Raw genomic sequence first — 13,958 nt, forward strand, 5'->3', positions numbered from 1 at the left:
AAGGGCCCTGAATTTTGCACTGCATGGAATACATTTCCCTAATCTATTTACAGTCTAAATTTGACATACCCAATCTGCACTGTTGCTAAAACTCGTTAATATTACGATTTTACCATTAGCAATCTACCATTTAAAATAACCCTCCAAGCAAAAACTAATATTTTCTACTTTTAGTCCATTTTGAATGGAGTACCATTCGCATAACCCTGCCATGGTCACTACACAAACAGTAGATCTCTCAGCTGACTGCACCTACATTCTCCTACCCCCTTGTAATGAAATCAAGTTTCACAGCAAGCTAGTGACAAACACAGTGGACTCACTCAGCTGATCCAGTGGGTAGGAGGGCTAAGTGGATTTAAATGCACTGGGGAACGATAAGCAAGTCTGGAAATTTAAATGATGAAACACTAATTAATTACAGTAGACTTTGCAGATTAGTTGCAACATTATTTACTTTGTCCACGATATATATCCTAACTACACACTGGTACATCTTCTGCTGAATTTCTACTAGAGCTATAAAACTAGGAAAGCTAACAGTGCTTTGGTCTCAACCCCGGTACCTGCAGGAAGGGTTTTAGCCAGACTGTATCCAGTTCACACTGCCTGGCTACAACTTCAATTCTCCTATCCAGGAAAGTGTGCTGCACATGTGTTACAGAGGTGCATTTTAGTGACAAGTCCAGTGAAGCCTCTACACAGTGGGGATAATCGAGAGCACGGTTTGCTTTCTAGTTTGTTAGTGAATAGGTTTAGACTTGCCATAAAGCTTTGAGCTACTTGGTGCAAGAAAGGTTTTCTGTTTTTAACAATGTCACATGCATGCAGAGCTGCTTTTCCAACAATTAAAATTTTGGGGCTAGAAATTCAGTAGGTTAACGCCTCCTGTTAGCGCCTGGCGGGGCACTAATGGGGGGCTCAGGCAGTAGCGCCACGGCGGGGTGAATCCCGCACTGCACAGCAAATTCGCCAGCGATAACGGTTAGCGCCTCGATCCCTTTCGCCATGCAGATCGTGACATCAGCGAGTGTGTGCAACGCTCACTGGGCGGCCGATCTGCGAACTTCAGTAGCGCCCCCCTGCCTTACCGCCTCGCACCGACAGCGCCAGGGAGCGGAGGTGTGAACCAGCCAGCTGGTGGGGCGCTACTTAAAGGGATGTGCCCCGGCTGTCAAGGAACTTCCGTTCCAAAGGTCAGTTATGAGTGGCAGAGAGCGCAGGATGTATCTGCAGCCAGATAAAGGCTGCTTAGTCCCTGGAGTGTTGCGGGTCATCAAAGCACTTTGCATTTCATCTCAGCATATCGCCGTTCTGCACTCCCCGAATCATTGGGGGCTGGTGTGCAGGCTCCAGTGACCCTCCCCTTTAATGGCTGGAAGGGGCCTGCGCCATTGCTCACTTCCGGTTACACAACACCTCATATTTGTTATCGCTTGGATCCTAACGCCACTCCCCTACGCCATTAGTGCCAGATTTAGCGCTCCCCTGCATTCTTTGACGGAATTTAGCAGGCAGCGAGATTGATTAGTGCCTGGCGCTAAATTTCCAACTTCTCAAAAGTTAGCACCCCTTCTTGGGCGCTACTGAATTTCTGCCCCTAAATGTTTAGAGCAAGCAGCTGGGAGAATCTGCACTGACATTTCACAAAACCATTTTGCCACTGCACTAGAGTTACATCTATGTAGTGTTAAACCAAAGCAGTAAAACTACCTCCTCTGGGAGGAACGCACACTGATTCTCTTTGGTTTAGGCCCAATTCTGGATCGGTACTGCAAGATTAGCAGAAAACACTTTGCAATGTGTTCAAGTAGCTTCTGAAGTCAGAATTATCATCCATGATTAACAACACAATAATACGAATTATTGCACAAAATGCTAATGAAAAGATATTATGCATCATCTGGAGCCTCATCTTTTCACCATATACATATTAATGACTTAGATGAAGGAAGAGAGTTGTAAATCCAAGTTTGCAGATGACACTAAGTTAGGAGGCACAGTAAGTTGTGTAGATGGGAACAGGAAGTTGCAAAGGGACATTGACAGACTAACTATGGCAGATGGATTCAATGTGGTGAAGTGTGAGGTTATCCACTTTTGATCCAAGAAAGACAAATCAGAATATTTTCTTAATGATGAGAGTCTAGGAGCTGTGAAGGAGCAAAGGGCTTTAGATGTGCGTGTACACAAATCATTAAAAGCTAGTGCACAAGAGTGGGGGTGGGGGGGGGGGGGGGGGAAGAGCCAGAATCCCATTTTGATTTTCATCCAGCAATTTCCCTGGAAAATGCGTGTGTGACTTGGCTGTGATGCCTTATACTGTACAATCCAACAGGCTGCCAATACTCACTGGGTTCACACTAAGAGTGTGGTCACTTGGGTGCTTGTGGAATTGGACCCCAGCAAGAGTCAATGTCCTTTGGAGAGGGGAGAACATTGGGTGGGTGATGTGGAGGAAGGGGAAAAGATAACTTTATTCACAGATATCCATATATGTGGTGGTTTTCTAATAGAGGTTCCCTTGTGCATGGGTGATGCAAAATTGATTGCTCTACCCCAGCATAAGCCAGAAGCTGAAAATTGTGAGCAGGACAAGCTGCATGGCTGGCAAAGGATCCAACTTTATTTTTTTCCTAGTATCTGAAATTCTACTACAGCCACAAAAAATTACATATTTCCCATACACAGGTAATGTCAGCTTAAAGCAGCATGCACTGTAGATTCAAAACCCTTTTCCGATACAGCACAGTTTGGACCACAAACCTTGACGCACCCAACTCAAGAGTCAGAAAACATTCTCACAGACAGATCACAGCCACTTGGATACACTTCAAGTTAATTGTGAACTTGTTTCCTTTAGCAATCGTAAAGGTCAACACTAATCAGATGAGCTACAAGAGGTGTTCATCTATAATTGTAGTTATGACTAATATGAAATGATAACAGTTTTAAATTAGAAGCGCGCTGTTATTTGCGAGCCCAGGGCAGCTGTATTTCTAAGTTATTAAATCAAACTTACACACTTACTTTTTGTGTAATTCTGATTTTTGCCCAATGTTCAACATATTTAAACGTAATTATTTGAAAATTAAAACAATGTCTTCATTCCACCCCACCCCCCCTCTATTCCCTTAGGCAAAGTAAAATTGAACCTACCGATATTATTTAGTACTTACCGTGTGTTCAGACCCATATGGCAGATATTAACCCTGTCCAAATGGCAGGAACAGGGTTGGTGGTTTGTTACAAGGTGGTCAGGCGCTTAACGCTGCATTCCTGATGCGTTCGTGCATGCCACCATTTTAACTGCCGGGTTTCTGGCAGTGTTGGGCTGCCTGCCACAGGCAGGCGGGGGGGTCTCATCAATATTTAAAGATCGAGATCCTATGCTGTCATTTGGAGCCCAACGCGATCTTAACTGCCGATCATAGCAGTGACACTTGGTGATGGAACTGCCAGTGAAACCTGGTGGCAGACAAGTTCATGACCAGAAGAGGCCAAGGGAAGGTCATATTTTAATGGCCCAGAATTTGCAGTGGGTAATGACGGCGAACTACACCCCTCTGAAATTGACCGCAATTTCAGGATTTATCGCATGCGCATCTGAACGTGGACATCCTGAAGTTGCGGTCAGTCATTCACTGCTCCAACACTGGCTCCGCTGTGGGACCCCCACCACCCCATAGCTGGCAATCAGTGAAACTGACGAGAACCTGGGCTTTTCCGTGGTAATATCGCGGTTAAATACCCATTAAATGTTCAGCCTTGTTGAAATAGGTATAATGGGGTTTTAACAGCATATTGACTGGTAAAGGTTCTGGCCCTGAAAAACTAATTTTTATATTTGTGGAGTGTCAAATTTCTCAATTATGATTAAAAACTACAATTTTTTAAAAACTTAGGGGGAGAAATTTGGTACCTTAGCGCCGCCAGCAGATGGCGCTAATGGGGCACTAGAGCATGATCGCCGGGGCGAGGCAAATCCAATGCTGCATGCCAAATTTTGCCCCCCCACCCACCCCGGCAACTAACAGTTATCACCAGGAGCCTCAACGCCAGGTGGATCATGACATCAGTGAGTGTGCAACGCTCACTGACCACCTGATCTGCAAAATTGATTGTCGCCACCTACCTTAATGCCTGGAGTAAACAGAGACAGGGGGAGCTGGCATGAAGCACTAGGAAGCCAGCTACACGGACATTAAAGGGATCATCAGTAATGGAGTTTCAGTGCTTTCTTGTCAGTTTCACATAGTGCAACAGTCTCATTCCGTAATTTCAAGGTTATTTAGTATTAGTGTTGTGGCAACTATAAAGTAGCTACATTTATTCTTTAAAAAAAATCTGCAACACTTGGTTACATTAATTGGGGCTGTACTGGCAGTCGACCTCACCCTCCAGGATCTACAGCGGAGGGAGCGGAGGCAGCCAGAAAGATTGGAACATGTGGCCAGAGGGAGGAGGAGGGCCATCAGGCCTCTCAACAGGAGGCCTTACCCTCTGAGGGTATTCTGAGAGCACTTCACTTACATCCAATTAAGCGAGGAGCAGTGTATTAGAAGGCTCCCCTTCACCAAGGAGGTGGTCACAGAACTCTGCCACTAGACCTCCAGCCTCAGATCAGGACCATCGTGCTTCTCCCAGTGGCAGTCAAGGTCACTGTCGCCCTTTCTTCGAAAGTGCATCCTTCCAGTCTGCAACAGGAGACAGAGCTAACATCTCAGTTTGCTGTCCATCGCTGCATCCAGGATGTCAGAAGCTCTCTGCAGTAGAAGGGACTACATTTCCTTCCCCATCACCAGAGAGAAGCAGGACGAGCGTGCATGTGGCTTTGCCAGGATAGCGGGATTCCCCATGGTGAAGGGCGCCAATGACTGCACCCACGTGGCTTTGCAGGCACCGCATAACAATCCTGAGATCTTCCGTAACCGCAAAGGCTACCACTCACTTAATGTGCAGTTGGTGTGCGACCGCAGACAGCTAATCCTCAATGTCAATGCCTGCTATCCTGGCAGCAGCCATGATGCCTTCGTCCTGCACCAGACCGGTGTGCCAGCACTCTTCCAGCCAGCACGTCAAGCTCGCGGCTGGCTGCTTGGAGACAAGGGCTATCCGCTCTCCATCTGGCTCATGACTTCCCTCCACAACCCCAACACTCCTGCCCAGCACTCATAATGAGAGCCATGCTGCTACCAGGAACATCATCGAGCAGACCATCAGCCTGCTGAAGCAATGGTTCCGTTGCCTTGACCGCTCGGGAGGAGCCCTCCAGTACTCGGCTGAGCAGGTGTCCCATTTCGTGGTGGTTTGCTGCATGCTCCACAACTTGGCCATCATGAGGGCCCATCCCTTGCCACCAAGGATTGTGGGACCACCTCAGGAGGAGGAAGAGGGAGAGGAGGAGGATGACGATTACAAAACGGAAGATGAGGAGGAGGAAAAGGAGCAAGGGAGGAGGCAGCTACTCAATCGGCCTTCTGGAAGATTGGTCCGTGACCGCCTCATCAGACTGCAGTTCGAATTAATTAAATCCCAGATCCCCATTGCTCACCACAGCCCCATCATTCCACCCCTGTCGCAGGCCATACCACAGCGCAAAGCTTAAATGAGACACACCACAAAAGAATCAAAACTGAATTAATAAATTTATCAAAACTCAGTGAACAAATATTTACAACAAAAATATATTCTATTCACCCTTGTGCAATCCCTTAGCGCCTCTCGTTACTGTGCCTTTGCCTACTCTAGTGCTCCTACGAAGTGTTGGCCCAGTGGCTGCAGCAGGGCTGGTGGAAGGCTGCTGAGTGTCCATGCGGGAGACTTCAGATGGCCTTGCAGGACGCCCTCGACCAGCTCTGGGCCTGGAAGGCCCGGCTGTAGACTGTACCACCTCAGCAGGATGACAGGCAGCGACAAGGGCAATGGCGGAGTGGCAGTGGTGGGAGCACAAATAGAGTCATCCTGAGAGAGGACAGCAGGTTCCTGCTCCAATGACCCACTGCCACTCCCCCGGGGCAGCACCCCTAGCAATCTGTTGGAGCACAAATTGCTGGCCTGCTGCGACACCATGAAAGCCCCCGTCGATGGTGGTACACCCAGCCACAATGGCAGCAGTCAGAGCTTGTGTGGCATCAAGGTGAGACTGCATGAGAGCAGTCCGAGATTGAATGCCACCAAGCATAGACTGCATTACAGCACTAAAATGTTGCGTCGCTTCCACCTGTGCTGCAATGGAAGCTACCAGATCGCCCATCACACGCAGCGTCAGGTCTGGGTCGCCACGGTCTCTCTGGGAGTCTACCATCCTTTGCAGAGTGGAAATGATGGGCTCCATGGTGTGCACAGAGCCTTGTGCAATGTTGGAGGTGGACTCCTCCATGCTCATCATTGCTGAGGGATTCTCTGGCACCCTTGCCATTGCACCGATCAACTCAGTGTGCATGCCCATCAGCCTTCTTCTAAACGCCTCCCCATCGAGATCCTCATCCAAGTCCTGTGCAGCAGAACTCATGCGCGAACTCGCCCTCCAGGGTGCTGGCCCCCGAGCTACCCTTTCCCCCTGGCCTTGCTGCCACCCAGTCGTCCCCGGTGCCTCACCCTGTGCAGATCCCGCTACTACACTAGCCTCTAAAGAAAGTATAGTGCCAGTATCGGAGCTGGTGCCTGCGGGTGAGACATGCAGTGACGCAGTGTGTTCTTCCTCCTCCTCTTTTCCCGCCTCGCTGTCTACGGTGCCTCAGGGACAGGCTGCTCAGGTGCTTGCTCATTATCTGAAAGCATAAAGGCACAAGAGTCGGGTTAAGGTGAAGGGAGTGGGGCAGGAAGGGAGAAATGCATGCATACAGCATGATTAGCTGGAAAGTGCAAAACGCTTGTGGGGTGAGGGGGAAGTGGGATGTGAGAAGGAGTAGGGATGAATATACCGTTGTTGTCCCCAAGGGGGGGGGGGTCAACGTCGCCAGTGGCAACGGCGCCCACCACCTGGCGTCCAGTAATCTGCAGCACTCATTTTCCAGCACAGACAGTGGTTGGGTGTCAACTTGTCCCCCACTTGTGCGCTCCTGCTCCCTCCTGTTGTGAGCCACCTTGGCCTGCAAGAGAAAGGAAAGTGAGAGAGTGAGTGTGGATCAATGTATTTGGGTGATGTGCCTGCCATAGTTGAATAGTGGTCATTGTGTGCAAGGTGCGAGATGTGGGTGTGAATGTTGGTAGGTAAAGATTGTTGGTGGGTGAGTGCTGGGGGTGTGGTGCTTTGGGCAGTGTGCGGAGACTGTGGTTCAGATGCCGGTATGTAGCATTTGTTGAAGCATTGACTCACCCTGACCACCTGAGTGAGGTTGTTAAATTTCTTCCTGCAATGTGTGGGGGTCCTGGGGACCACAGTGCTGCCTGAGATGTGCTGCGCTAGCTCCCGTCACATGGTGCGGAAGACTTGCGGCGAGGGTCTCCTGCCACTTGCCGGGTAGAGCACCGCTCTCAGTCTCACCACAGCAAGCACCAACACCTCCAATACTTCATCGCAGAATCTGCAGGCTCTCTCCCTGGGACGTGGTCCGTCATGGGTACAGCTGCTTCAGTCCTCCGGCTCCTTCTCCTTGACCTGCTGCTGCTTGCCGAGGCAGCTGCACAGCCAGCAATGCTGAGAATGAGGTTCTGCAGCATCAATGAACCGCCCCTCTAAGAACTGTGGCAATCATGACTTGCGATTAGACTGCACCTGATATAACGCCAATGTGCTTGGGCTTAAAGACTTGAATTAGGACTCCAATTATTTCTTTGAGCAGCGAGCACAAATTTTGCGTACAGTCTTATGCATTAGCCCCTGGCACTAATTCTCCAACTTTTCTAATGATACCACCCATTCCTGTGCTATAATGAATTTCTAGCCCTTAGTTTGTTCATGATCTTTCAGTTTCTACCTTATCCCCATGCGAGAGACCCAATCTTTATTTCACTCGCTGTAACATTTTTAAAATGTATAGCTGAAAGACACTTCTCATTTCTTGGTTTCCTGTCTGAGATTTCTGTTATGTGATTGGCTGATTAGACAGCTTGTTGACGTCACAGCAGCATCGCACAAGGAATTCCCATGACAGAGTGCTGCAATCAATTGAATGTTGATAAAGGCAAACTTCTCGCCACAGAGATCGCGAGCACTCTGTGGGCAGCTTTCTTCAAGGTCAGTGGCTTCGCCGCTGTAATGTATTATCACAGGGTTTGTCACATGGTTTAGTATGAGCATGCTCAGTTCGCCCTGGCCTAATAAAGCAAGCACATGGAGCAGCAGCTGATCGTGTCCCTGTCCTTCATTTGTGCTACCCACATATATTACAGCCGCTGACTGCAAACTACGGGCCAATTTTTTTCTGAAGTTTCCTCGTGGGTCAGGAGGAATAGGAATGCTCCTCCGGGTCCTACAAGGAAATCTTGGGCCTTTCCTGCTCCTCTCCCGACTGCGATCGCCTCTGTTCACCACTTACGCGATTGCCATAAATCAAAGAGTTATTTTAGACCAATACACTTACTCATTTTACAAATGTTAATACACAGGAGCTCTTAGGAACAGGAAGTGTCAATTAGGTCAAAAAGCTCATCACTTGTTGTCAAATCAACTCCATCTACTACCTTTCATCATATTCCTCAACCCCATCCTTCTCCAGAAATGAAATTCTGCCCTATAACTGTAGCCTTTCAACTGCCTTTCTTGTAGGGCAGTCGAGTACTCATCTTCTGAACAGTCCTTGTGATTTGTGGACTCTGAGCCAAATAAAACATTTGTTGACTTGTTTGATCCACTCAGGTTATTTCTGTCTACTCTTGTTGATCCCTTGTCATATGGCATCATTTTTGTCTTCTTGAACTTCATTTTGACCAATAACAGCTGCTCATAGTGGGCAGTTTTTGCACTGGTTCCTGCAGATCCAAGTCTGCTACACATTTTTAATTTGTGCCTGCAACTACAGACCTCCACCTGTTCCCACCCCCGCTGCCAAAATCACCGATCTCAGAACATATCTGATTATTTCATTAGGAACATAGGAACAGGAGTAGGCAATTCAGCCCCTCGAGCCTACTCCGCCATTCAATGAGATCATGGCTGATCTGCGACCCAACTCCATATACCTGCCTTTGGCGCACATCATTTAATACCTTTGGTTAACAGAAAGCGATCAATCTCCGGTTTAAAATTAACAATTAAGAACATAAGAAATAGGAGCAGGAGTAGGCCATACGGCCCCTTGAGCCTGCTCCACCATTCAAAAAGGTCATGGCTGATCATCAACCTCAACTCCACTTTCCTGCCCGATCTCCATATCCCTTGATTCCCCTAGAGTCCAAAGATCTATCAATCTCAGCCTTGAATATATTCAAAGACTCAGCATTCCAAAGATTCACAACCCTCAGTGAAGAAATTCTTCCTCATCTCAGTCTTAAATGGCCGACCCCTTATCCTGAGACTATGCCCCCTAGTTCTAGACACTCCAGCCCGGGGAAACAACCTCTCAGCATCCCCTTCAGAATCTTGTATGATCTAGCATCAATTGCCATTTGCAGAAGAGAGTTCCAAACTTCTACCACCCTGTGTGTGTGTAGAAGTGTTTCCTAATTTCATTCCTGAAAAGGTCTGGCTTTAATTTTTAGACTATGCCCCCTAGTCCTAGAATCCCCAACCAGTAAAAATAGTTTCTCTCTATCTATCCTATCTGTTCCCCTTAATATCTTGAAAACTTCGATCAAATCACCCCTTAACCTTCTAAATTCTAGGAAATACAACCCTAATTTGTGTAAATTCTCCTAGTAATTTAACCCTTGAAGTCCAGGTTTCATTCTGGTAAACCTACGCTGCACTCCCTCCAAGGCCAATCTATCCTTCCTGAGGTGTGGTGCCCAGAACTGCTCACAGTACTCCAGGTGTGGTCTAACCAGGGTTTTGTATAGCTGCAGCATTACTTCTACCCCCTTGTACTCTAGTCCTCTAGATATAAAGGCCAGCATCCCAACAGCCTTTTTGATTATTTTCTGTACCTGTTCATGACATTTTAATTATCTATTTATAAAGTACCCCGTTCTATCCTTTTTGGGTGTAGGAATAAGCTGATTAGGGAAGCGAACATGTGGCTAAAGGAGTGGTGTGGGAAAGAGGCACCGACTCTCCTTACCTTTGGTGTGTAGAAAATCCAAGGCAGATGCGATGTCTTTCACAACAACACTCGCTTCTCTCTCATTAAAGTGCTTTCTTCTCTGAATGTGGGTCAGAATGGAGCCTAGAAAGCAGAGTTTGTTTTTAAATGCTAATATTACATGAATGGGATTCTTCAAACAACAAAACAGGGTGCAGCCAGGATTGTTAATTTTGTGTGCAGCTCTAACCCAAGCATCAGAGGAAAACTGGAGTAGAGAGTAATGAAATGTTGGTTTGTGCCTGCATTCCTCACAAGCGAAACTACTGATCTCAAGCATGCTCTCCTAGGATGCTGCAAATGCTTGTATACAGGAAAGGAAATACATTTTCATCAGGCAACATCCCAGGCCATTGAGTGCCTTCAAACAAACAGTCAACAATAGGACTGCAAGGTCAGAAGCTTTGAAGTAGATCTCCAGTCTGTCTTCTTCACTGGAGACAGCACAGGGAAGAATCAGCCATTATAGTGAAGTGAATATTTGTCCTAAAATAAAAAGGGGAAGGAAACGCTAGGTGGGTACCTTTTGTTCAAAATACTGCATTTTATAAATAGAATAAAATAACCTGAGCAAATTTTTGACATTTAGAAAAAACATCAAGGGGGAAAAATTCAATTGGTTGCGCCTCCCGTTAGCGCCTTAAGAGGGCGCTAACGGGATGCAACGCAACTAGCACCCGGGCGCAGCACTGCCCACGCCTCCCGCAAAATTCAGCGGGAGGTTAGTGGTGGCACTAACCGGTAGCGCCCTGCGGCGCTGGCGATGACATCATTGGTGTGCGCAGCGCCCCGCTGACCCCCCGGCCACGATCTTCGGGAGCGCCCCCTGACTTACCGCCGGACGCTATGTCCGACGGGGTCAGGGGGGGGGCGTACCTGCGGCCGGGGAGGCACAAGGCGGCCATTTTTGTTGCTGGCCGCCTGCCAGCACTCCAGTCGCAGACCTCCTGAAACCCCCCCCCCCCCACCGCGGAGTGCTGGCTGCGCTCCAAGAGCCCGGCACTTCGAGTGCCGGGCACTTTTGCCTGCACTCCTGATCCCCGGGGGCCCAGCTGCACAAGGCCCCTCCCCTTTAAGGAGGGGAGGAAGGCCTGCAATACCGCAGCGTGACGTGCCGCAGCGTGTGGCGCTGCGACACATAACGCCGCAATAGAGACTCACAGCGCCCCAAGAGGGATGCGGGGCGCTTCCCTCTTGGGGCACAACCACTCAAATTCCGGCGCGGGGACGCTAATTTTTGGGGTGCTACTCAATTTTTAGCCCCAAGTTTTTACTGACAAACCCTGAAGTAGGGTCTTCCTTCTTGCTAGCTGTTTCCAGTGATGGGAATGTCCCATCATCTGCACCCCGGAGCAGCTCCACAGGTAACAGTGGGAGAGGGAGGCGGGGAATAGAAAGTCAGGACTTCAATGGTCTGAAGTCAAGGGAACATCAAACCATGTTTTTCTTAAACGAGTGATTTCCAACCTGTATCTTTGTTTTCAGTTACTTTCTGTTGAGTGAATTGCTGACCAGGGAATTAAACGGCTCCACGATATGGAGTTCCTAATTAGCTATTTTTAAATCTGCAGTTTATAGAAATCTTGATCCTGAAATAATCCGAATTAAGGTATATCCTTGGCAAAGTAGCCAGGGACTATAACAGGATTTGGCTGCTTTTGTTAGACAATCAGGAACTTTATTTAACTGTTTAAAATGCTTAGCCTTAGATTGTCATTTTGCACTATACTTTGTCTCACCCAATTACACTATCCGTCCAGTATAACTTGCCTCAACAGTATGACAGCCATTAACTGGAAGGAACACAGGTGTCATGAGCCATGACTTTGCTGCTGACATGTGTTGGGAATTGGCAGATGTTAGACATTGTATATGCATTATAAACCTGCTGACAAGGAGGAAAAAACAATGGGATTGGGTTTATAGGATATAATTTTCAATATAAGGAAATTATGCCAATGGTCCATTGTTACTAAACCATTAAAAACCAAGGAGAAAATGCAGTACAGGTAGACTACCCTTTATCCGGACTTCCGAAAACCGAAACCCTCTAAAAACCGAAGGTTTTTTCATTCAGCGTAAGTCGTGCGTACGAACGAAAAAACCTTCGGTTTTTAGAGGGTTCCGGTTTCGGAAGTTCGGATAAAGGGTAAGTCGTGCGCACGACCCCCCGCCGACCCCCCCGCGGACCCCGCCGGCCCCGACAACCGCCGACCCCCCCGCGGACCCCGCCGGCCCCGACAACCGCCGATCCCCCCCGCCGACCCCGCCAGCCCCGACAACCGCCGACCCCGCCGGCCCCGACAACCGCCGATCCCCCCCGCCGACCCCCCCGCCCCGACAACCGCCGACCCCCCCGCGGACCCCGCCGGCCCCGACAACCGCCGATCCCCCCCGCCAGCCCCGACAACCGCCGACCCCCCCGCGGACCCCGCCGGCCCCGACAACCGCCGACCCCCCCGCGGACCCCGCCGGCCCCGACAACCGCCGACCCCGCCGGCCCCGACCCCCGCCGACCCCGACTGACTTACGCTGAGCGTCAGCGTAAGTCGTGCGCACGACCCCCCCGCGGACCCCCGCCGACCCCCCCCCGCCCCACCTTCCGAAATCCGAAATTCTCCTTTATCCAAAACTCGGCTGGTCCCGAGGTTTTCGGATAAAGGATAGTCTACCTGTACAGTAGTAAAATCCGATTTTGATGTAGGAAGAGGATAAAACGTAGCCACTCCTTCCAGCCACTTAAAACTAATTAATTTTGAAAATTATTTACAACAGGATTAGTCACAAGTAATATTAGATTCAGGAAAACCATTTGTGGAGGTGGTACCCATTAACTGCTACCAGTTGTCTTGATTGTTCTTTTTGAACACTGACTCAATTAGTGGGCACTGCATCAAATCTTGTATTTACATTTTGCCTGTGGAACAGGTAATCTGTATCCATTGTCTAATAACCCCCTTTAGTCTGTTACATTAGCATACAAATGAAGTTTTTCAAGCAGATATTCTAATTCCACAATGGCTGCATGACGTATGTAGGGACAGATTTGTAACTGCCACTGGAGGCTGTAACAAATTACAATAAATTACAAAAACTATAGCTCAGATAAGGGACTAATGAATGTATTATGTACAGCATAACAAAGCACTATCCATAAAGCACTACTCTATTTGAAGGATTTACATGTCATAAACCATGATAGTAAAGCTGAGCAGTTAATCATCTAAAGCCTGAAATTACACAGAAATCACTTGCTGATCTCATTAGTTCCCACATGTATGGTCTTAATTTTGTGTGGATAAGTTATTGCATTTGGTTAACTTTTGAACTGGAAGTCTGTCTGTGCATTCCACATTCCCTATAACTATTGAGCAAGAGAATTCATAATTGTGTTATTACCAGAACTTTCTCTTCAGTTACTGAAACATTTGAAGTAGAAGAGAGAAAGCTAAGAGTGCAGATTTACATAGATGTCTAAAAGCAGTACTGCATGGAGATAAAGACAAATGGGTTTTGAGGTTTTACAGCACAGAAACAGGCCATCGGGCCCAACAGGTCCACGCCAGTGATCATGCGTCACATGACCCTCATCCCATTCTTCTTCGTCCAACCCCATCAAAATATCCTTCTATTAATTTCTCCTTCATGTGCTTATTCTAGCTTCCCCTTAATTACATCGATGCTATTCGCCTCAACTACTCCTTGTGGTAGTGAGTTCCACATTCTAACCACGCTCTAGGTAAAGGAGTTTCTCCCGAATTCTTGGGATTTATT

The 13,958-nt window shown here is 48.1% G+C and overlaps 1 protein-coding gene across 1 annotated transcript in view; it reads right to left on the bottom strand.

Annotated features, from left to right (window-relative positions):
- LOC147122253 (MAP kinase-interacting serine/threonine-protein kinase 1-like) overlaps window positions 1-13,958 on the bottom strand; it is a 75,611-nt gene that overhangs the window by 30,090 nt on the left and 31,563 nt on the right. Inside the window, 1 exon segment of the mRNA XM_085983178.1 lies at window positions 10,164-10,268. Coding sequence (XP_085839304.1) covers window positions 10,164-10,268 — 105 coding nt within the window.

Source organism: Somniosus microcephalus, chromosome 3 (genome assembly GCF_052327205.1).
Source record: "Somniosus microcephalus isolate GS21.2 chromosome 3, FLI_Smic_1.0, whole genome shotgun sequence".
Lineage (NCBI taxonomy): Eukaryota > Metazoa > Chordata > Chondrichthyes > Squaliformes > Somniosidae > Somniosus > Somniosus microcephalus.